Source organism: Dama dama, chromosome 4, assembly GCF_033118175.1.
Source record: "Dama dama isolate Ldn47 chromosome 4, ASM3311817v1, whole genome shotgun sequence".
Lineage (NCBI taxonomy): Eukaryota > Metazoa > Chordata > Mammalia > Artiodactyla > Cervidae > Dama > Dama dama.
Genome location: NC_083684.1, coordinates 24,133,043 through 24,156,363, shown reverse-complemented (window position 1 = coordinate 24,156,363; position 23,321 = coordinate 24,133,043). Strand labels below are relative to the sequence as shown.

Here is a 23,321-nt window from a genome sequence, read left to right as displayed (position 1 = left end):
TTGATTTTTTTTTTTTAAAGACACGAAGGTGGAAAATCAGCATTTGCTTAAAAATGACTGCTGTGGTGTGGTACAGCAAAGGGATTCTGTCCAGGAGGGTCTGCTCTAAGGAGTGGATGTACATGACTTTAATTCATCTCAGTCTGTATTCATCCATTTATCCATCCATCCATCCATCCATCCATCCATCCATCCATCCATCTGGCACATATGGTTGTTACTGTGTACCTACTATGTTCCAGACACTGTTCTAATGGCTGGGGATTCCGCAGTGAACAAAACAGAAATTCCTGCTCTAGTACCAAGTGGTCAGGTACCATTTATTTTCTCAAGCCAGAAACTCCCTTCTCTCCTCCCTCTCCACCCCTGTCACACTGGATGAAGGAGGCGGAGCCCAGGGCTGAGATAGGATCCGGGGACCCGAGGACTAGCCGAGGCTCTGCGACCAACTTACCACGTGGCCTTGGAACAGTACCTTGAGTCTTAAATTCTGAAAAACCTGGACTTTCCTGTCCTTTCTCTGAAGGCTTCTCCATCTAAAATTCGGTGCTTCCTTGTGATTCCCCAATTCATTCACCATCCCTCCTTTTAAACATTTTTAGTGGCTCAACGATAGTTTTTCTATCATGAAATAGTTCAGATACATAAAAGAGAATAATGACCACTCAAGTACCCTTCATCATGAGAAACAGAACTGTGATCACTCAATGAAGCCCCCAGTCATCCTTCTCTTTCTCCCCCCAGGGCCTGACATTTATCATTTCTGTATTTGTCTTTCTTCTTGAAATACATGTGAATGGTATATCAATACTATTGCTATACATGCTTTAAATGTTCTGTAAATGTTCTATAGATATTCTAAATTGTCATATTTTATTATATTACCACAGTTTATCTTTTGCAACTTGTGTTCTATCCGTCTCTGTTATGTTTGGGAGATTAATCCTTGTTGATACGTGTAGCTCTGTTTTATTGGTTTTAATTGCTGAATGGTGTCCGCTCTGTGAATGTACCGCTGTTTATCTGTTCATCTCTTATTCATGGAAATGTAGATGTGGTCTGACTTTTTTTGTGTGTGTGTGTCTATTACAAATAATTCTGGGGTGGATATTCTCACAGTTAACTCTCAGGTACAGTTTTCTAGCAGGTAAGACCTCGATGTGAAATGACTGGGTCAAAGGGCATGTCTCAAACACCATTTGCTCCCTCTCTCTCCGTCTGTCAACTCTGCTCACCCCCATCCTAACACTGCAGGTAACTTCTCTCCCAGTGGTTCCAGAAAATCTCTTGAATTGTGTCTCAGTAGCCCCACTTGGGTCACACGTCCATCCTTGGATGGAGCTTGGAGGCGAGGCCAGCCCCAAGTGAGCCTCAGGCTGGGAGGTAGGGAGGGTTGGCCTCATGGAAGATCAGGGTGCTATGGCTGTTGGCACCGCCCAGGGCAGCATGGCCCCATGGTGTTAGGCAAAGGTAGCTCCTTTGCCTTTTGCCCGGAGTTTTCTTAGAAAGCACCTGTCTCTTTGGCAGCAACAGTGGGCAAGCACATGGAAGAAGGCTAGGTTTGTGTTTCACACTTTGATTTCTGAGCACAACCCAGGGCAGTGATCTTTAGCGTTTCCTTTTTAAAGATGGAGAAGCTGAGATTCCAGGGTCTCAGCAATCCCCGGAGGTGTCTGTGGGACCCAGTGAACTGGGAAGACACTGTGCTCTCCTCCCCACTCTTTATCCCCACACTCGGAGGCCAGGTGGCTCCTTCAGTGGTCCAGAACCAGTCTCGCCATTTCACAGGCAGGAGAACCAGGTCCAGGACAGGACGGGAGTAAGGCTGCAGCTTCTTTGTTTTAGTCACTCAGTTAATATGCTCCACACAATGTTGATGCAGGATGGTGTTACGGCAGGGGAAACTGAGGCTCAGAGAAGGAAGGTGACTGGACTGGCCCAAGGTCATGCCAAGAGTTGGGGTTAAAGCCCAGACAACAGTGTAGGCTTCTCCTCGGTCCCCTCCAATGCTGCATCTATGAGCCCTCGTTACTTCTCCACCCCAGAGGGATCTGGGTTGGCCGCCCAGACCCCAGCTATAACTTCAATGGTGGGAGGAGATACTCCACTGGGTTCTTGTCCCTCAGCTTCATCCCTGTGGACTGCCCACAGAATCCTTTCCTGCCTTCGATGCAAATTCTTACACTTTCCTGGTAGTATTCTGGGCTCTTCTTAACGTGAAGGGGTCAGCTGCGAGGCATCTCGGCAATTTATAATTCTTGAGAATTCTGTTTGGTGACATGAGTTAGCATTTAACAGACACCCTGCCACCTCCTCTCTCCCTATTGTGACAGGCTCCTGGCAGAATCCTTTTGAGACTCAGGGTAATTGCACCACGCTGGGTCTGGGAAGACCACGTTGCGCTTGAGTGCGTCTCAAAAAACGTCTCCACAATAGACAGTCAGGTACGCGTTTGCTTGGCTTCAAGGTAATGATTTAAACTTAATTTGACCCTTGATGAGGGAGCCCAAGCTTCTGGTCGGGCGCAGCCTTTCAGTGTGGGCTTGCCTGCCATGCCTTCAATGGTTACACAAATAATTCCTTCATAACAAGTGCCTTTCAGAGGATGTCTGCTGCTGACAGCTAATATAGAATTATTGCCCCTGAATGCATTTCTGTAATTACTTCCCAGAGATCTGTCTTTGTGTTAGAAGACATTTCACACTTTAGTAACATAAGTGTTTGGGGAGAGTACGAGCAATAATTATGAATAGTCTTTCCGTGAAAATAAACCTAAAAAAATTATAAAAGCAAATGCTAAAATTGGTCAGAGTCAGGGAGGAATTTCATTTGAATTTGATTCATGGATATTTATTCCAAGTATAATAACCCTTCTTGTATGGGAACTTTTTTTTTTTTTTAAACAAAAGCAGTCATGATAACAGAGACCCCACTTTCTAATTTTTGAGCAATACTGAAACCAGAAACCTGATTAAAAGTGACAAGTTGCTTGAGACTGAATAAAGAAGCGTAATCGTGGAGCGCTGATAGGAGACATTTGTGGTAATGGAAAATGAAATGATTCACAGTGTGATCAATAAAAAATTAGCAGCATTTAATAAAAGGTTTCTGCTTCATGTTGACTAAAGAACATCACGAGCAGTTTGAAATCCGAGTTAAGTGACGGTTTGAGGATGAGCCGGGGGTGGTTGCGGGTGCAGAGTGTGGGTGTGCGTGCGCATATAGATCACGCGGATATTGGCCATCCGAGGAGGCCACCGGGACCCTGGGGCGGGTCTGGAAGTTTCCTTTGCGTTGCCCACTTGACCTTTCACCTGTGGCTAATCCTTTCCAGGTCTGCGCTCCTCCTGGGCTCCATGCAGCCTTTGCTCTGATTGGCGGGTGTAGATCCGGCCCACTCGCCGCTTAAATCCATCTCCGGGGAGGGGGCTCCCGCCTGAGGGATGGCGGGGCTTTCTCTGAGGTCCCTCCAATGCGCTGTGTGGGCTGTTGGCTTTGTCCTGTCAGCTGCCCACGGGTCCAGATTTTTGGAGGCTTCCGGAATGCCTGAGTCCACTTGTGGGACTGGGCACCCTCCTGGAGGCTGGAGGGAAGTGGGCAGAAAGCAGGCGGGCTAGCGCCGGCGGATGCAGTGACGTGATGTGGGCTGTAGAGTCTTGCAGGGGGCGGGGCCTCCGCGCTCCGGCGCGCGGCGGGTGGGGGTGCTCTGTGGAAGCCGCTTTTGGGGAGCCGGCTGTGGCCCCTCCCGCCCCCCGGCTTCTCCCTCAGCAGCCACAACGCGGTGAAACCACTCCATCAGACATGCTCCCTTCTCTCCAGACGCCACTTCAGTGTTCCCCGGGAAGCACCGCACACCAGGCCGTCTCCATGCCCCGTCGACTGCTAACTTTTAAAGGCTCCGCACAGCCTCTCCGCGCTGGCTGGAGGGAGTGGGGCTCCTGGCCTCCCAGGCCCTGGGTGCGGGGGGGTGGCTGGACCCGGAGACCCTGGGCTGGAGGGTTCCAGCAGCGGCTCCTGAGGACCAAGGGCAGCGAGACCTTCCCACTCCCAGGGCCCTGGGCCGGTTTCCTGTCTTTGTTCCCACTGTCTCCAGTTTGCCCAGAGAGGTCCAGACCCATGGCTGGACCTTTAAGTGCTAGGGTGGAAAGGGCCGTTTCAGACCGCTGGGCTCACAGACATTTATTGAGCACCTGTTGTGTGCCAGGCTCTGTACTGAGGGCTCCGTGGGGGAAGGGGGCGGGGTGAGCAAAACCAATGCTGATCCTGCCTGCCCCGAGCCTGCTCACTGGCACTGGGGAGGTGGGGTGTCCTCAGAGAGAAGGACCAGGACTGCTTTGGTAAGAGTGAGAAAAAGGGGTGCCTGGTGGGCACCCAGAACGCATGTGGGGCCAACCTGTGGGGGTGGAGGTTCGCTGGGCTGAGCCCTGGGCGGTGAGGAGCCGTTAAAGGCTCCTGGCTGGAGGGAGTGGGGCTCCTGGCCTCCCAGGCCCTGGGTGCGGGCGAGTGGCTGGACCCGGAGACCCTGGGCTGGGGGTGGACTTTTGCCCACTTCTTGCTCTGTGGGACCCCAGGGTCTACGGCAAAGGAGGGCTTCCTTGGTGTGGAGGTGACCCTTGGCATTCTGCCCTCGGGCCTGCCCCTGGCCCAGTGAGGAGTCACTAAGGTGCCCTGCTTTAAAAATAGCTGCTCCATGGCCCATGCCTTCATGGACAGATGGAGCCAGGAGGCCAGAGAGGGTGGGACCTGCCGGTATCCCAAGCGACCCTGGCATGGCCCCGGGGGCTGTGGCCTCCGTCTGCGCTGTGTGTGTTTGCCTTTGACCCTGAGCCACTCTTACTCAGCCCTGTCCTGGGGGTACGCTTCAGTCCCCGGCCCCCCTTCTCCACTCCCACAGGGCTCCTCTTTCTGCCATGGCCCTCCGGGGGTGACGTGCCCCAGCATCCTCACCTTGAGTTCTGCTCCTGGACCAGGGGCAATTAGGAGCGCCAGGCCCCAGCGCTGGCCACAAATGAGCTGGATTTATCGCACTCCCCATGCCGCCCCACGGCCTCCCTTCCCTGACTACCTCTGGCTCGCGTCTCCATCTTCTCCTTCCCAGTGGCCGTCGGAGACAGAACATGACGTCAAGGAGAGGGCAGAGTGGTCATAGCCTCAGGAGGTCACGAGGCGGTAACAGCGTCCAATTTTCATGGTTCCAGGGTGGCTTTGTCCGACTGTTCTTCATTACTGCATGCAGCGAGATCAGTTTTATTAAGATCGTGAGGCTCAGAGGAGCGACACTGTTCAGAACTGCCTAGAAAAATATTTCTTTTTTCCCTTTTTTGATGGGGGTGTTTGCTTCTGTCCCCTCCTCCCGCTTTCCCTCTCTCCTATCCATCATCTTTTCTTTCCGCTCCTTCGTTACCCATCGTAGTTGGGAGCCAGGCGTGGAGAAAGCTGCCATCTCTCTCTGCCTTTGTGGCTTGAGCTGGGCGCTTGGGAGGGGAGCATCATGCTTTTGTTCCGCAGCATTTGCCCACACACGGCAAGGTGCTCGTAACCAATGTCAGCCTCAGCAGTATGAACAACGTTGCTTTGTTCTTGGGTGTATCCACAGCGCCTGGAGCAGTGGCTAGCACATAGTAGGTGCTCAGAAGAAAGTTCGTTGACTGAAGATGTGGAGGATTTGTGTCTGATAATGGCTCCAGTCTGGAGGGACCTTACTGCTCACCACAGCCCGGGTGGCAGAGACCTGGGCCGAGGTCCCCTGAATGACAGTCCTCAGAGGGAGCTTTTCCAATCTGAATGTCAGGGAGTGAAATTCTCTTCATTTTCTAGGCAAGGAAACCAAGGCCTAGAAGTGTAAGCAACGAGAGTCATGCAGGGAGGAACTTGAACCCAGCCCTAAATCTCCAAAGAAGGGGCACTTCCATTATTGCACAGCTAAACTGCGTGTCTGGTAAGGGGCCCCAGAGACTCTTGCTGGTTATGTCCTGCGGCAAAGACCCCCCACACCCCCCCAGGTTACCTCCAGCCCTCCAAGGCCTATTGTTTCGTCCATACCTTATTTCTTAAAATTTGAAGTCAACATTCAAAAGTCCAGAAACGTCACAGAAAAAATATGGATTTCTTTCTTCTTTTTCTTTTAAAAGAGAACAAATAATGTCTGTACTGAGCCGCACTTTTCTGTATGGTGATTTTGTAGATGATTTGAGCAGGGACCATCTCCTTGGGTGGGTGTAGAGTCTCCCCCTAGAATCCCTCAGCCCATTCTACTCGTTTTGTGTAAAGGTGGGGGCCTTGGAGTTGTGAGCTTAGGTCCACTCATAATCTGAGTGACAGAGTGAGCTGTCTGAGCCATCTGAGCCTCGGTTTTGGCCTCTATAAAAAAGGTCTAATGTTATATCTCCCTTATGGGGACACGGGTCAAGGGGTGAAGGATGCAAATTAATCGGAAGGTCTGGTCTGAGAAAAGTGAGTGCTATTACGTTTTGCCATCACACTTTGGCCTCGGCTTCTAGAATTCCTGTCCACTAGAGAGACGTTCTCTGGAAGGTTCTTGTCATTTTCCTGGTCAACTACGGGCCTGCGGAGAGGGGGGCCCTGTACCCAATCTGGCATCATCAGCCAGGATGGACCATCCTGGCAAGGCTTGTGTGATGCAGCCTTAGGTTCAGTGTCTGACTGACCATGGCTTTGAAATCCCATCCGCAGAGCCATCAACACTGACAAGGGAGTGATAGGCATTCCCCCCGAACCCCCAAGACAGCTTGTGGAAGTTGCTTCCTTATTTAAGAAGTGGAACTTGGACAGCAAATTATGTGTTAAAATATTTGCCTACAGCTCTGCTGCCAAGGGGACCCTTTAGGCTGAGTGTTAAATGTTACCCTGCTGCCTGCACTGCAAATATTTTAAACCTGAAGATAAATAGTGGCTGCCTTGTGGAATTTGGGGCCAGCAGTGGATGCACAAGCAGAGTGTCTAATTGGGGTTGGCAGGCTCCTTGCCCAGCCCCGGCCCAGTTCCTCCGTTTCTTCGTCCCACCTGCCCAGGCGTGCGTGAGAAAGTGTTCACAGAGACGTGTCCTTTTCTACAATCCAGGCCCGAGCGCCGAGCTGAGGTTCAACCAGGGGTTTGACCTGGTGCCCAGGTTCCGAAAGTGCTTCCTCCCACGCTGGCCCTCAGGAAACGTGCTGCCGGGGAAACTGTTTGTAGGAAACACATGGGCTGTTAGGACGAAGCCTGCATTCGCTATTAAAGGAAAACGTTGCTCCAGGATAAACACTTTGGAAGTGGTAGACACCTGCCTGGACTGTGAAGTCTGTCTGGAGGCTCCTGAACGGTGTACAGGGGGAGAGCGCAGGACAAGCAGGCTTGTGAATTGTAAACACGTACACGTTGCCTGGCCCCGGGGCAGAACCTCGGCAGAGGTCACGCTGTTTCCTGGAGGAGGTGGGCTGGTCGTTTACTCAGGAGCACACAGCGTGGAGTGGGGGAGCCTGGACTCAAGGCCAGGACTTTCCTCTCCTGGTGCAGTGGATTCTTTTGGACATTTCTGTGCCTTCCATGGGGCATATCCCCTGACACTTTCCACCCTCGGGAGCCTGTGAGGTCTCCTTCCAGAGTCTCGTGTGGCATGGTGTCTCCACCCTCCTGTCTGAGCAGTTGTGCTGCCTGTGTTTGAACGATGACGGCAAAATAAGGCAGTAACTATGGCTACTGTTTTCACAAGCTTCCTTGTGAGCTGGGTGTCCGACTTTGTAGATACTATCTCATTAAAACAGTTTAACGTCATTAAAATTTTTCTCAGAGGGCAAGTGACTTATCCAAGGTCTCCCAGCTGTGAAGTGATTCCTGTGGATATGAACCTAGACAGGCTGGCTCCAAAGTCTGGAATTCTTTCTGCTGTTTCTCTATCATCCCATCAGGCCCTGGAACGTGACTCCATCTGTCTGCTGCTTGTGTGTGTCGTTGCTTCCTAACCATCTTTCCGCAGGGACAGCGTGGTTCCCTCCGCCCTGCTGATTCCTCTGCACTAGGCTCTCCTGGTGCTCCCTGTCTGGCTGGGTTCTCTTGTCAATCCCTGGACATGCCTAGAATTCACTGTCTGCTGATATCTGCAGAGATGGGTGTTGCCATCTCCTGTCCAGGTTTGATTGGGTTAGGAGATGGGCAGGCTGGCCTCCAGGGATGACTCTCCGCCTCCCACTCTCATGGGGCGCCATCCTGGCCCTCACATCCCTCTCTGCCCCTCCCTGGCACCCTTGTCTTGCAGTTTTGCCCACATCTTCCTCTGCCCATCTGCTCTAGCCTCCCCTGAGCTCCTCAGAACCCCGCAGGGCTCTTGGCTTACCTGTATCTGTGTGTAACTGTAGGCACAAGTCTTCTCGAATCAATGGCCATTCGTTCATCTCCCCCTTGTGAAGCAGGAGAGGACCGTGTCCATCACGATCAGGCTTGCTGACACATAGGGACTCAGCTTTGGATGGGACAAGTGACAGAGTCAGAGTCACTCATGGGGTGAAGTGGGTGGTCCTAGAGTTAAGACTGGAACCCAGGGTGCTGAGTGACCCCAGCCCAGGCTGCAGCACTTAACCACTTATACCTCCCCTGGGGCATTTTATTTCTTCACTGGGCACTCTTTCACCCACCTCATGTTGATTAACTATCTTTTCTGTGCCAGGCCTTGTATGGCTTTGAGGCCACTGAGATGAAGGAGCCTGTACGTTGTTGCAAATACACTTTTGTTATGCCTGGCCCACAGTAGGTGCCTGATCAATGCGTCTCAGGTGAATGAAGGAGAGCACAGATGAACGGGTGTGACTGTAGCTTCTGGAGTGTCTCATGGCTCTCATATTCTTCCCTTGTTTTCTGTATCCTGGGTGTGTGGGGGCTGCTTCTGGCCTTCTGCCTCACTGGGCAGATCCTCAGCCCTGGGACCCCAGAGGCGGGACCCTCAGTGGTCCCTGGTTGGTTTTCAGAGTGCCCAGGACCCTTGATGGCGGGTTGTTCCCCATGGTCAGTCCCAGGAAGGAGATGAGGTTCTTTCTGACTCTCGTGCTGGAGGGGACTGGGGCCAGAGGGAAGAGACCTTCATGGGTGTTCTCAGGCTGAGCCTCTCTCAGCTGACCCTGGGGAGCACTGAGGCCCTGACAGTCCTGAGCTCGAGAAGCCTGACTGAGAAGGTAGGAAATGTCCTGTTCCCAGACCTGGCAGCCTGTGGGCAGTCTGGCCCGCTGGGGCCTCTCCCCTTTCCCTTTCTCTGGCAGTGGACTCAGCCAGCTGTCCCCTGCTCAGCGCTTTCACAGGCATTCCCTTTTTTGCCCTCCCGTGTAGTGGTTAAGAGTCAAGATTATAGGCAGAAGACGTGAGTTCAATTCTAGGCTCTGCCCTTCCCAGTGTACATGATTGTGTGTGGTCCTGAGCCTTGGCTGCCCCCTCTGGAGATGGGAGATATTAATTGTATCTCCCCCATAGGCTTACTGTGATGATGGGATGGGAGGATGTAAGGTAGAAGGTACCTGAGGTGACCAGCATCACTCAGGGTGCCAGGGGAGGCAGCATCTGGCTTGGGTGGGGAAATGCACTGTTCTCTCATCATAGGCAGTAAAGGTGGAGTGTTTTGTTATTGCCGCTCTTTGCTCATAGAAGGTTCCCCAAGCCCATATCTGGGACTCAGGGACTCTGGTGTGGTGTAGGAGGGATTAGCCCATGTAGGTGTACCTTCTTCTTCCTGCTTTGAAGAAGTTGGCAGAACAGATTGGCCCCATCATATGTTAGGTTGAACCATTTGAAATTGCCAGTATTTGGCATTTTTGACCCACAAAGATGGCAACTTCATATGGTTGAACTCAATACTTACCACACAATAAACAGCCCTGTAACCACTTACTCTTCCCTTGCTTCTATCCATATTGACACTCAGAGTCTTGTTTCTTTGAGATCAATTCATTCATTCATTCACCTTTTACTGAGCACCTACTATGTGTCTGTACTAGGGGCTGGGGAGACAGTACCCAGCAAAACAAACAGAGCTCCTGCCCTCGTGAGCTTATGGGGACACGTTGCAGCTATCAATGGCTATGTAACGAGGTACCCCAAAACTCAATGACCTAAGGCAACAGTTATTACTGCACACAGTTCTGCGGGAGACTGGACTCAGCTGGTGCTTTCACTTAGAAGAGTTCTTATATTGTTGTGGTCACGTGCCTCTTGGGGCTGCTGCCTTCTGAAGGCTTGTCTGGGCTAGGTGTCCAAGATGCTTCATTCCCGGGGCTGGCAGGGGGTGCTGGCATCCTGGAGCACCCACCCTTTCTTTATGTGGCTTCGGCTTCTCATAGTAGGGCAGCTGGGTTCTCAGGGGTTGTGTCCCAGGAGACCCAGGGGAGGCTGCATTCTAGTTTCTAGCATTGGAAGGAGTCACCAAGGCCAGCCGGGCCAGAGAGGAATTGGCGAGGGGGGATGTTGATTCCTCTTCTTCTTTTTCTTAACTTTTATTTATTTATTTTTGGCTGTGCTAAGGGCTGCATGGACTTCTAGTTGCGGTGAGTGGGGGCTACTCTCTAGTTGAGGTGCGTGGGCTTCTCATTGCGGTGGCTTCTCTTGTTGCAGAGCATGGGCTCTAGGGCATAGGCTCAGTAGTTGCTCCGCGGCATGTGGGGTCTTCCCGGATCAGGGATTGAACCCGTGTCTCCTGCATCGGCAGGCGAATTCTTTCCCACTGAGTCACCAGGGAAGCCCTGGTTCCCTCTTTTTGATGAGAGAGGGCAAGGTCTTCCTCCATAGTAGCACATGGGATGGGAGTCGTTGCTGCCATCCAGGACAAGTGCGGCTGCCATGGGAGGCGGAGAGTGAAAAATCAGCCTGTGAGAGAACTGGGAGCTAAGTGTGCTGACAGGGAAGGAAAGGGGACCTTGGGGAATGGATGATGGGGATCTGAGTGGCCTTGATACTCAGGTCTGCGGGGAGTGAGGTGGGTGAAGAGTTGCAGCGGAGCAGGAGTGTGAAGCCCTTGGGTAAATACACTTGAAGCTAAGGGATGGAACAAAGGTCTGTGTGGCTGTGGAGACAAGTGGAGACAACCAGAACCCTTGCTGGGCCTTGGGGGTCGCCAACAGGACCCTGCAGGTGACTCTGGAAGGTCGGACGGTTCCTTGACACTTGAGACTCACTTTTCCACTGGGGCTCTGCTGTGGGGAGACCATGTAGCAGAGTGGTTAAGAGTCAGGCCCAGCTGGAGAAGACTCTTGAGAGTCTCTTGGATAGCACGGAGATCAAGCCAACCCTGAATATTCATTGGAAGGACTGATGCTGAAGCTGAAGCTCCAATAGTTTGGACATCTGATGTGAAGAACTGACTCGCTGGAAAGTCCATGGAATTGCAAAGAGTTGGACGTGACTTAGCGACTGAACAACAGCAATAACATCTGTCTTTGAAATCTACCCCCGTGGCCTTGGTGAAGCATCGTCACCTCACAGAGTCCCAGTTTCCTCAGCTGGAAGATGGGGCTGTGATGGTGCCCAGTTCATAGGGCACCAGGTTGGCTGGTAATGCTCGCTGCCCTGGGTGGACCCCTGGGCAGAAAGATGGTGGTGTGCACACAGGAAAACACCCACTTGTGAGTTAGCTGAGGTGCAGTGTGTGGCCTGGCAGGTCGGGAGCTCTGTTAATGGACGGAAAGGCGGCTTGCTTGGTGCTGACTGTTTCCTGTCCCGAGCTCGTGGCCCTGGGGAGAGGGCCCTGTTGGAAATTGTCTAGTTTAGGCCTTCCTTGGCTGTCCCCTGGAGAACTTGGGTGAGGCTGGAGGGGAAGGCCCCAGGGGCCCATTTTTCGCGAAGTCCTTCCCAGCCCCAGGGTGGGGGGAGAAATGAGCTCTACTAATGTTGTTTTGGGGGCCCTGGTGGTTGCAGGGACCTGGGGTCAACTGTAGCTTAGGCTCAAGGTTTCCACGACGGAAACTCGAGGCAGCCCTTGGGGTGAGGGCTCTGGAGGGCTGGTGGCGGCTGCTGGGCTCTGCGTCCCCTACGCGCTCTCAGTCAGGACCCTCGGGGGACTCTGGCTGGATGAGGGAGGGACATGGGCCAGCAGGGCCACCCCCGAGGAGCCAGAGCCGGGTCAGGGGAGCGGGGAAGGTGCGCTCCTGATGGCCCCAGGGGCTCACTGAGCAGCCGCTGAGGGTGGGCCTGGGAAGAAGAGACCCAGAGGGTGCCCCAGGGACACTGGCGCCCTCAGCGCTCTCGTCTCCTGGCCTTGGGCGTCTGGGGTCCAGGCCTGGAGAAGGGCGAGTGACTCCACGTCGGAACTTGTAGGTTCAGTCTCTTATGTGGCTCTGGGTGGCCTCTCAGAGCCTCAGTTTTCTGAGGAAAGCTGGAAAAATAGCACCATTTTTCCCGATCGTGAGGCTCAGAGGCTAGGTCACACGAGATTGCCCTACAGAGTAAACCAAGCAGGATGGAGGGCTTCCTGCTCTCGAGGTCTTGGTTCTGTTGACGCAGCAGAGGGGCCCCCGGGGACTGGGTGTCCAGGGAAGTCCCGCTTCTAACAGTACTTCAGGCTGTGTGACCCCCGGGACCTCGGGGTATGGGGTCCCCATGTCGCCCACCTCCCGTCTCCTGCCCCTTTCCATGTGGCTGCCTTGCCTTCCCATTTAGGAGACAGCGGCGGGGAGGTGACAGTTCCTTAAAACAGATTTATACTCTTGGATGACTTTATGGGTTTTTGCCTTATAAAAACCCACGAGTTGACATTCTGATTTATCTGCTCCTGAGTCAACAGGATGTACCAGATTTAAAGAGATCAAATGCATTGTAATGTTTGTGGTTCCAGTTGTGGATTAGATGAGCTATTATGGAAAGTGCTGCCAAGTAAATATGGCAAAAAAAATATAACAAGGGGATAATTTAAATATGTCTATTAAACTGTGTGTTAAGTAAAGTAGCACCGGCGTGGTGCTGAACGTAACTTATTATCTGGAGACTTGGTGTAGTAGATAAAGTGGGAATTATGGTTCTTTTTTTCCCTCTTCAGAACATTTTTTTTTTTGTTAAAGGAAGAGACTGTAAACTAGGAATTTCAGAGACGGGCGCTTGACTGTGTAACCATGGCTGTGTGATGACTTATAATATTGAAGGCTCCAAATGATATTTCTCATTTCTTTGCTTTCTATTTCTTGCCGTCGCCGCAGCAGCAGATCAGATTTCCTGAGATAAATATGCTGCCTGGCTTTTAATGGGATTTCTGTATTGCCGGGAGTTGGCGTGTTCTGATAATAAAAGGACCTAAAAATTGTACATCCCTTAATTGGTAAGAAGAGAGATGTTTTGATGGGCCACAAATGGAAACATTGATTTTTACTGCCTCCGCGCAGCTCCAAGCAGCGTGTCACGCCACGTTCCCCGCCACGGAAGGCGGCAGCTGGCTCTCCAATGAGCTGATTTGTGTTTGTAGGTTCTTGATGCCGGGTGCTTGGGAGTGCGCATTCTGTGCGGACGGGGGAATCGGAGCCCTTATAACATTATCTGTTTCTAAATTGAAATATTTGTAGGACCGTGGCTTCCACCTCAAATCGAATGCATTCTTTGCTTTGTTCCTCTTTCTTCCTTTGGTGACCAGTCCTTGGGGGTTTACAGGCTGTGTGCCGAAGGCTTTTTCTGTTACTGTGATGTTATGGGCAATATACACACACACTCACGTAGGCACACATACATACACATGCACACATACATACACACACCTTTGCATATGAGTGTATGTTTGCATCAGTGACTTTACATGTAGTAGAGATTTCTCTCTTTAGTTTAAATAAGCGCTAGTTTCTGCACAGGTTGATCTGTTTCCCAGGACAGACTGTGGGAAGAGATGACAGGTACTTTGATTTTCGATTCCAAGTCTCTGTATTTTAATGGGCAGGTTTAATCCACTGACATTTATTGGGGTGACTGATATATTTTATATGTAATATTTGCCATGGATTTTTTTGCACTTCGGTTTACAAGTTCTTGTTGGGTCCTGTTTATCTCTCAGATTGAGTCTTTGCTCCGTGGGGAAGTGCACTGGTTAGGAGTCAGGATGTCAAGGTCAACATCTGTCGGGGGCTAGGCATGGTACAGCCCCTTGGCTGGAGGCAGGTGCCTTACCTGTGAAAGGGGAATAACAAAGCTGCCCCTCTCTGCAGGGGAGGGGCAGTGCCAGAGTGGAGCCAGATGACCACCTGAGCCCCCCTTAGCTCTGGGACGTGTAAGACTGTGAAATGGGGCTACATGTGTGTATTTGTGACTTTGAAAATGCACAGAATGCTATGCAAACCCAAAGCGTCGTTATCATGATCATTAATCATGAGTTCAGTTTTCTGTACAGTTTATCCACTGGTTTGCATGGTGCTAAGCATAGACTTGGTATTTTATTTTAAAGAAGTTGGTCAGATGATTCCAAGGCTGGTTCTCACTCTCTAGGCTGATACTGGGGTGCAAGTGAGGGCTCAGGTGCCTTTTAAGCAGCGATTTGACTGCCCTTGGTCCTGCAAACACATGTGCTTCTTTGATTTCAGAATCAGGACATCTTTACAAAGAACTAAGCCAACTTCTCACCACATTGAGAGGCATGTTGTGTGGAGGGTTAGTCTGGCTAAGAGATCTCTCAGCTTTAAACCACAAGGCTTTAGGGGAAACTTAAAGTTTGTGCATTAGGAATAGCTGATCAAAACACTAGAGAGGTGTGTGAGAGAATTGAGTTTTTAGGAGACAAAATGCTAAGGCATTTTCACCTCCCTAACGGGTCATGACCCCCAGCATCCACGCACAGAGGGAAGATGACAGGAAATCCCTCTAGAAGATTTGCACCAAGAATTAAATAAGCTAGCTGAGAATTATGGCACCACATGCTACAAAAACCCATATATTAATATACTGAGAGGTGTCAAGGATAATGGACCCTGGGAGGTAGAGTAATTAAATGTATCTTCATAAATGCGGGGCGATTTCTTTTACAATGCTTTCCCCAGACCCCGTCAGCTGACATGGACTGTATTCTTCCTGTTGGCAGGAGGCCTAGAAGGAGAGCCGGAGTGTGATCGAAAAACCAGCCGTGCGCTGGAAGACAGGAACAGCGTGACAAGTCAAGAGGAGAGAAATGAGGACGATGAAGACATGGAGGATGAGTCAATTTACACCTGCGATCACTGTCAGCAGGACTTTGAGTCTCTGGCAGACCTGACGGACCATCGGGCCCACCGCTGTCCTGGAGGTAATGTTAAATAGCACTGGGATTCTGACAGGTGGTTATACGGGTAATTGGACATAGCAACAGCTTGAAGCCTCAAGTGAGATTAAAGAATTAATAATGTAATTTTACAGTTAATGTCATTTTATTGTGGTGTCTTGGGTACCCTCTTCAATAAAATTAAAAATAAAAGCAACAGCTTTGCGGCAAGCAGGAGTTAGGTGGAGGTACCCTGTCCTTGCTCCCCAAAACTGCTGTCTGTGGTCTGTGACCCCTAAGTGGGTGGGTCTGCACCCTGGATTTCTGGAAGGCCTTTTGGAAACCTAGCAATTAAGAGGTTATTAGTGCAAAGTTAAGCAGCTTAAGTGTGGAAAGCTGCGTGAAGGAGTGAGCTCTGAGGCAGGGCTAACGATGGGATGGGGAGAATTTCAGAAGCCAAGAAGTGCGCCTGCAGAAAGGGACCTGGTTCCGCCTCTGCACTTGGCCTCTGCTTCTCTGGGTAGAAGGGTGGCTGTGAGCAGTTTTAGCTAGACCTGATGATGGCCCTGTGTTCTGTTTACCAGCTGCCTCAGAGAAGGTGGACAAGGCCACAGTTTCTAGGAGCGATTTAAGACTTCACGAGTCAAGTGTGTTCATGTGTCTGGGATATATGGGGTGTGAGGGGTAGGGGAATGGGGGCATGTGTATTCCCTGGAATGTGGCAGCCATGCTATCCCGTTAGGGTTGACATCTTTCCAGGCTTTGAGCAAGGAGGTGAGAGCATCGGTATTCCTTACATAGCTATCCTGAGACACTTTCTTCTATTGTGATTGTTGATGCAACCTCTTGGGTGCTGGTTTGTGGGGATAGGACCTAAATCTCCAACAAATACTCCAAGGAGGATCTGACACCTGTTTTGGGAGGGAAATTTGCTGGTAGGAGGTAGGTTGGGACTCAAAGTCTTATTTCCTCTACCTGTCAGGCTATCTTGGAAGTTTGATAGCTGAGTGTTTGGGGAACTTTGCTATGACTTTTCCTCTAGTGACATCTGTACCTCCACAGCCCTGAATGGGCCAAGTCCTCACTCTCAACCTCTAAAGGGAATCGATATCAAAAACAATGGACCCAGGAAAGACGCAAAGTTTTGAACTGTTTGGGACTCAGCAAACCAAACCCCAGTCATTTTGGAGTTTGTTAATACTTCCGTCATTGGCAGAGGAGATGGCCAGCTTAGATGCTTAGAATCAGAATTGGAAGGGATTTATGCGGTTGACTTTTCCAGTCGTCTTATTTCCTGGGGGGAAATATTGAGGCATTGAGACAGACAGATGATTACTTAACCCGGATCACATAGCAGTTTGGTGACGGAATCAGGACCTCCTCAGCATCTTGGGCTACAGACTCTCATTCTACTTGAGAAAATAGTCGATGCTGGTGTAGTTCTTGATTAGCCACAAACTGAAGTGAAATCTTAACTATAAGAGAGTGAACTTTTGGTACATATTTTAAAAACAGTTAATCGATCTTATGATGAAAAGCTGTTCTCTTTATGTTCTATCACACTGCTCGCGTGCAGTTGTTAAAGCCGGGCTTCTCAGTTCCACTGCTGAGTGGTGCTTTGCTGAGTGTCTGTAGCTCTTGGAATGAGGTGCCATTCCTGGCACTACCCCGGCTCTTGCCTCCTCCAGTTCTTCAACATCAAGGAGATTCTTACATCTGTTACCACACTTTTGAGAATGGTGGTGCTTCTAGGTGGAGAAGGGAGATTGGGAGGCTTTGGGGCTATATGTGGGAGTCTGTATTGGAAATTTTAAATGGTAGCTATTTGTCCTTTGGTCCTGGGTAGGACTGTCTTCCCAGTGGCGGTCTCTTTTCTTCACAGCCTCAGACTTTGGCGGAAATCACGGCAGCCCCATTTGCAGGGTCTCCAGCCATCTTTATCGATGCGTCTTTATCCACCAGCTCCTCTGCCTGCTTCCTGACAGGACCCCACTAACGACCTCCACTGGGACATGGGAACCAGGAATACCCCCAAACCCTGGAGCATTGGACAGGAGTCAGAGATTCCTTGAAAGAGTACAGGAAACAGCCTCGCCTAATAGCATCCCTGAGAAATTCATTACCACCCAGTCAAGGCGTGACCCAGCCTGGGCAGGTCCCGTGAACATGGAAGAGAGATGCAAGGAGTTATTTCCCCCCCCTTCTTAGGACTACTCAGGGACAGGATATACTACTGGGAATTGTGTGCATATTATTCAGAAGAGGGCTTCCCTGTTAGCTCAGTTGGTAAAGAATTTGCCTGCAGTGCGGGAGACCCCGGTTCGATTCCTGGGTCAGGAAGATCCCCTGGAGAAGGAATGGGCTACCCACTCTAGTATTCGTGGGCTTCCCCGGTGGCTCTGCTTGCAAAGAATCCTCCTGCAGTGTGGGAGACCCGGGTTCAATCCCTGGGTTGGGAAGATCCCCTGGAGAAGGGAAAGGCTACCCACTCCCATAGTCTCGCCTGGAGAGTTCCGTGGACTCTATAGTCCATGGGGTCGCAAAGAGTCAGACACAGACTGAGCGACTTTCACCTTCACTTATTCAGAACAGGTCCCTACCGAGGACGCCTCCAAACATCCTTGGATCGTGTGGTGGTTTTCAAACTGCGTCCTCAGAGGTGTCTCTGGGGCTAACTGAGGGGCTCTGAAACCCACTCCAGACAGAGTTGGTACCTTAAAAAGTCTGTTTTACACATTGAGCTTTAGTTTAACATCTTCAAAAATTGGCTTCTGCTTTAAAACTTTGGAAATGGTATAAAAATGCAACAGCAGGCCCTCCTAGGCCAGCCTCAGGGGTCTCTGCTGGATGCTCATCCTTGGTCACCTGGTCGCAGTACTAGGGACAATGCAGGTGAGCATCGCTGCCCCCATGGAGCAGACTCTGGAGGGAAGGGTAGACACTTTGCAGCCCAACGAAGACCGTTTCAGACAAGGATTGAGAGGACCCTGCTCTGTGAGGCCCGGCAGGCACTGGGTGCTCAGCAGACGCTTCTGAGGGAACAGATTAGTCTTGTTTTGAGAGAAGGTGGAGCCTCCCCGCTGTTGAGAATCTGGGGCCTGAGGGCAGCGCACCTGTCCATTGGAATCCAGCTTTGGGTGTGAACAAGAAGCTCTCCTGCAGAGGGCTGTCCTCCTGGAATGTGGAGGCAGCACAACCCTCCCCTGCCAGGGTGCCTGGAAAGCCCAGCCCAGGGGACAATGTTTGTGGGGTTCATCTTGAGTGTGGCCCTTTCTATTATTATTATTAATTTTTTTTACTAAAGTATAGTTGATTTACAATGTTGTGTTAACTACTTCTGTACCGCAAGGTGACTCAGTTATGTACATTCCTTTCCAGTATGGTTTACCACCGGATATTGAATATAAGTTCCCTGTGCTGTAAAGTAGGACCTTATTATTTATCTATTCTCTATACATGAGTTTGCATCTGCTAATCCCAAACTCCCAATCCGTCCGTCTCCCCGCCCCCCGCCCCTACCTTGGCAACCACAAGTCTGTTTTCTAGGTCCACGATTCTGCTTTTGCTTCATAGATAGGTTCATTTCTGTCACATTTTAGTTTCCTCGAATGTGGTCCTTCTTTGAACTGCTCTCTGATGGAGTGAGCTCCGGGCTCTTGCTGTGGCGGTTGGGGTGGGCGTGGGGGCACGGCCTTGTTCCATCAGACTCCGGGAGAGTGGGGTCAGGTCTAGACAGTTTCTGGGGTGGGGATGCTCCTCATGGAAGGGGAGCCTCCTACCAGAATGGTGGTGATGGCATTCACCGGGAAGCTGCCCAGATCCTCCACCCTGGAGCCAGGCCTGTCTGCACTGAGGAACCCTGACTTCCAGAGGTTTCCTCGTTCCTCAGCAGCAGTGGCAGAGCTGGGTCCAGGAGGGCTTGCTGAAGTGTGGGCTTCCAGAACCGAAGGTAACTCCATTGAGACCTGTTTGTATTTCTCTCTCCCTCTTTCTTCATCTCCCTCTCCCTCCTTTGTGTCTGCAGAGAAACCGACCTTAAACCCACAAGCCACCAGACACTGCATCTTTAAGACACGAAGTGAAACAAGCAAAGATCCCGTCCTTTCTGCCGATGCTCCCACCCCCAACAGCTGTCTGATTTCTCTTTGTTCCCCTCCAGTCCGTGCCCACAGGATAACAAATGTTTACATGCTTGGAGTTGTGGGCACTTACCATCTTATATTTGGCATTTGTTACTGAACATTTTCTGAATGGATTCTCACGTTGCCATGTGGTCTTCTGCATTATCCTTTCTGGAGAGCCCTTCTTGTGAAGCTGGGTTGCTGGTAATGGGTCCATATACTGTAAAAATATAGACCAATGTGCCAGTAGGTGAGGATTTTTGCAGCAGAGTAGATAGAGGCTGACTCAATGTGTGATGGACTTGTCTGTTCCTGATGGAGTATCCTTTGTGGGCACCAAGTGGGGAAATGGCTGGAGTATTGGGTTGCTGTCTGAACTGATGATAGAAAGTCCCCATTAATTTTGGTCCCACCACAGCGAATAATGGGGAACAGGGAGTGAGCTGAAGTTTACATTATGCCATTTCTACAGTGTTGACCAAGCATGTCTGGGCCCTATAAATGGTTGAAGGGGGTTGTTTTCCATTATTTTTTAGGAGCCAGGAGGATATCAAGTGCCTTAGAAAGTATCTTTGAGAACTTCCTGGGGCACTGTGGAAGAAGGCATGAGAGGTTTGATTTACTCCGGGGGCTGATTCCAGTTTTTTATGTGCTCGTTGAAGCAGGTCACCCATGGACCTTCAGTCTGGATTCAGGTGGAATGTTTTACTGCTTCCTGATACAGAAACTATCCCGATACTCTGTGACTCAGACTAACCACTCGTCGGTCCATATTAATTAGGTTGGCTGCCTGAGGACATCTGGGTGCTGGATCTACACGTTGCAATGCTTTAGATCCGCCTTCTCCAACCATGTCAGGAGCAGGGCTGTGCTGTGTCGGTCTCAGGACAGGTGGGTCCCCAGGACTGGAGCACCCAGTGGCTTTTGCGGGTCCCTAGTTTCTTTGCCAGAGGTCCCTCTGGCACCATTTGGGGTTTCATTATAGGTGGGGAGCGGTGGACGGAGTCTCTCTAGAATCTGAGGCTTTTCACTCTGGGCTCCAGGCACTTGCTCTACAGAACAGAAATTGCCTTTTAGGACCAGGTGGATGCCTTGAAATACGTGGGGTTCCTGCTGCTCTCTGGGAGCTCTCAGGGGCTTCAGTCCTGACACTCTTCATATATTGAGCACCTGTCACACGTCAGGCCCTATGGGACTCACCCTGGAATGTGGCCCCTAGACCTCCCACCACCTGCTCTCTCTGCAGCCCGTGCCCCATTCAGCCCCCAGCACTCACCAGATTCTAGACTTTTTCTGATTCTTTTCGATGTGTTTCCCACCCACCTCCCCTGCTACTGCCAGGCTTTGTGAAGACAAGAGTCATGTCTCTTTCCTTCCCTCTTATGTCCTAGCCTGGTGCCTGGTCCACAGTGGTGCTTAATAGATGCTTGCTGAATGCAGGGCCTATCTCACCTCATCCTCACAACAGTTCCTGCAGGGAGGTCTTGTTCTTCATCTTTCCGCCCCACTGTACCCATTGGATGACTGAGGCTTGAAGTTAGGGGGATCTTGCTCAAGCTTACAGAGCTGAGCTAAGATTTGAGGTCTGAACACTGCGTGGTGGGAACACAGACAGTGAGCAGTTTCTAACTGAACTCCAGACGACACAGCCTTTTTGAATGCTCAACTTCAGAAAAAATAAGAGAGGGGAATTTGTTCAAATAGCAACAGCAGAAAGTGTGCTCCCTGTGGGTTAATTTCACTGCTCCCTGCCCCTACCCCCGGCTACCCCCCTTTCCTGAGGATTGGGACCAAGGAGTGTTGCCTCAGCCCTTTTGGAAAGGCAGACCCTCCCTTTCTGGCAAAGGTGAAATGCTGCTGCGTAAAAAGCCGGGTGGAAAGTTAATTACACCCTGGTTTGTTCAGCTGTGGCCAGAGTGACCTGTGGGCCCTAATTACAGGACTGGGACTGCGTGGAGGCTGGCCACCTTTGCCAGCCTCGTTCCTCTCCGTCGGCTGGCCGGAGCTCGCCTTTGTATGCCGGCTCAGGCCCTTTCTCGCTCCGGCAGCATGGGTTGGGGCCCCTCCCTGCCTTATTGCTTGTGGCGCCCCTTGCGCTGGTTCCATTTGAGCAAAACCGAGTGGGCGCGGGCCAGCCACTGGGCGATGCGCTGCCAAGTACGCAGGTGCGGGACGCGGGTTCCTTCTGCCCTTGGGGGGCGCACAGCGCCTCGGTGTCAGCCGGCGTCTCGCAGAGCAAAAGGCCTAGGGGCTGGAGCACAAAGAATCCCCCCACCTGAAGAGCTTTCCTTCACGCGAACAGCATCTGGTCACAAAACACAGAGCAAGAAAGAGTCCCGCTTACGTTAGCCGCAGAATGTATAGGGCCAGGAACGAACCCACGGGGGCATCATTCAAGTGTTCGGAGCGAGCAAACAGAATCAGCTACTGGGGGACACAAAAGAGGCTTAATTAAGTGAAAAGGCAGACCTTGTTCTTGAATGGAAGGATTTGATATCATAAATACATCAATTTCTGCGAAATTAACCTATTAATGTTAGCCAGTGAAAGTAACAATAGGCTTTGTTTAGACATGGACAAGCTGATTCTAAAGTTCATGAGGTGCAACTTCCCTGGCGGTTCAGTTGTTAAGACATCGCGCTTCCACTGCAGGGGACACAGGTTTGATCCCTGGTCCAGGAACTAAGATCCTGCATGTTGTGCGGTCAAAAGATAGAAAAATAAATGGGCATGCAAGGTTAGGAAAGACTGTTTCGACGAAGAGGCCTCACAGGAGGGGTTGGTAACTAGATAAGATTTTAAAACATGTTCTGAAGTGGTAGGATTCTAAGTAGTGTGGGACAGACCAGAGGAATGAAGAAAAGACCAGGAATAGACCCAAATGGAGCTGGAGATTAGGCGCATGAGAAAGGTGTTGTTGCACGTCAGCAGAGGAAGATGGATTGGCCAGTCAGTGGGGTTGAGAGGGCACGGTGGCCATCCTGAAAAGGGACATTGGATCCCTCCTGCATCCTAACGCCAAAACAAATCCCAAATGGATCAGAAATCTAAACAGGAAAAGAAAACTTAAAAACACTGAAAGAAAACATGAGTTTTTTTTTTTTTTTTTTTTTAAAGATTGTTGGAGTGGGGAAGCCTTTTCTAAATATAACCCTAAACCCAAAAGCCATAAAACAAAGGACAGAAATGTTCAAAAATAAAACACTTCTGCATTGCCAAAACTGTAGTAAATCAAACCAAAGATATATATCACAGGCAAAAAAATATTTCCCTTAATGTGTGAGGAGCTCCTACCAACACTAGGAAAATACCCAATAAATCAGCTGCAAAGGGGGACAAGGGCCAGTCTGCTCAAAGCCAGCACCCACTCAGGTTGATTGGCTTCACACTGGTCATTAGATATGTTGAATATCTCCCATGTGCCCAGAACAGAAATGGAACCAGAGAAAGTAAGTTGAGTCAGATCTTAAACACTCAGAAGATTCAGAACTACCTTTATAGTAAGAGAACTGCACATTTAAACCACAGGAAAATACTACTGTTAACCCATCTGATTGGCAAAGACCAAAATGTTTGCCAGCCCATCATCTTAGTGTATCCTTGATGCCAAAGCTTGGGCCCTGTTCTCTCTGTCCCCAGGGTTGCCTAGGCCTCTGGCTAGAACACATAGTAGGTGCTCAGGAAATGTTTGTTGAGCTTGTCCTCAAGGAGGCTACAGCGCCCTTGAGGTAAGAGGTAGACGGAACAGGTTTCATGAAGGAAGGATTCTGAGCTATCAGATAGCAAAAATAAAGGTTCTAGGAAGCGTGCTGGGATGTAGTAGGTCTTCAGCTAATATGTCATCAGAAGGGGGAGTTAGAGAAGGAAGAGATGGTTTATTCATTCAACAAATATTTATTGAGCATATATTGTAGTTGTTCAGTCACTTAGTCATGTCTGACTCTTTGTGACCCCATGGACTGCAGCACACCAGGCTTCCCTGTCCATCACCATCTCCTGGAGTTTGCTTTAACTCATGTCCATCA

At 50.5% G+C, this 23,321-nt stretch overlaps 1 protein-coding gene across 2 annotated transcripts in view; it reads left to right on the top strand.

The window, feature by feature from the left end:
- ZNF423 (zinc finger protein 423) overlaps nt 1-23,321 on the top strand; it is a 345,950-nt gene that overhangs the window by 94,357 nt on the left and 228,272 nt on the right. For both annotated transcript variants that reach the window (XM_061138456.1, XM_061138457.1), the window contains one exon: nt 15,020-15,220. In XM_061138456.1, coding sequence (XP_060994439.1) covers nt 15,020-15,220 — 201 coding nt within the window. The remainder of the gene's footprint in view (nt 1-15,019; nt 15,221-23,321) is intronic.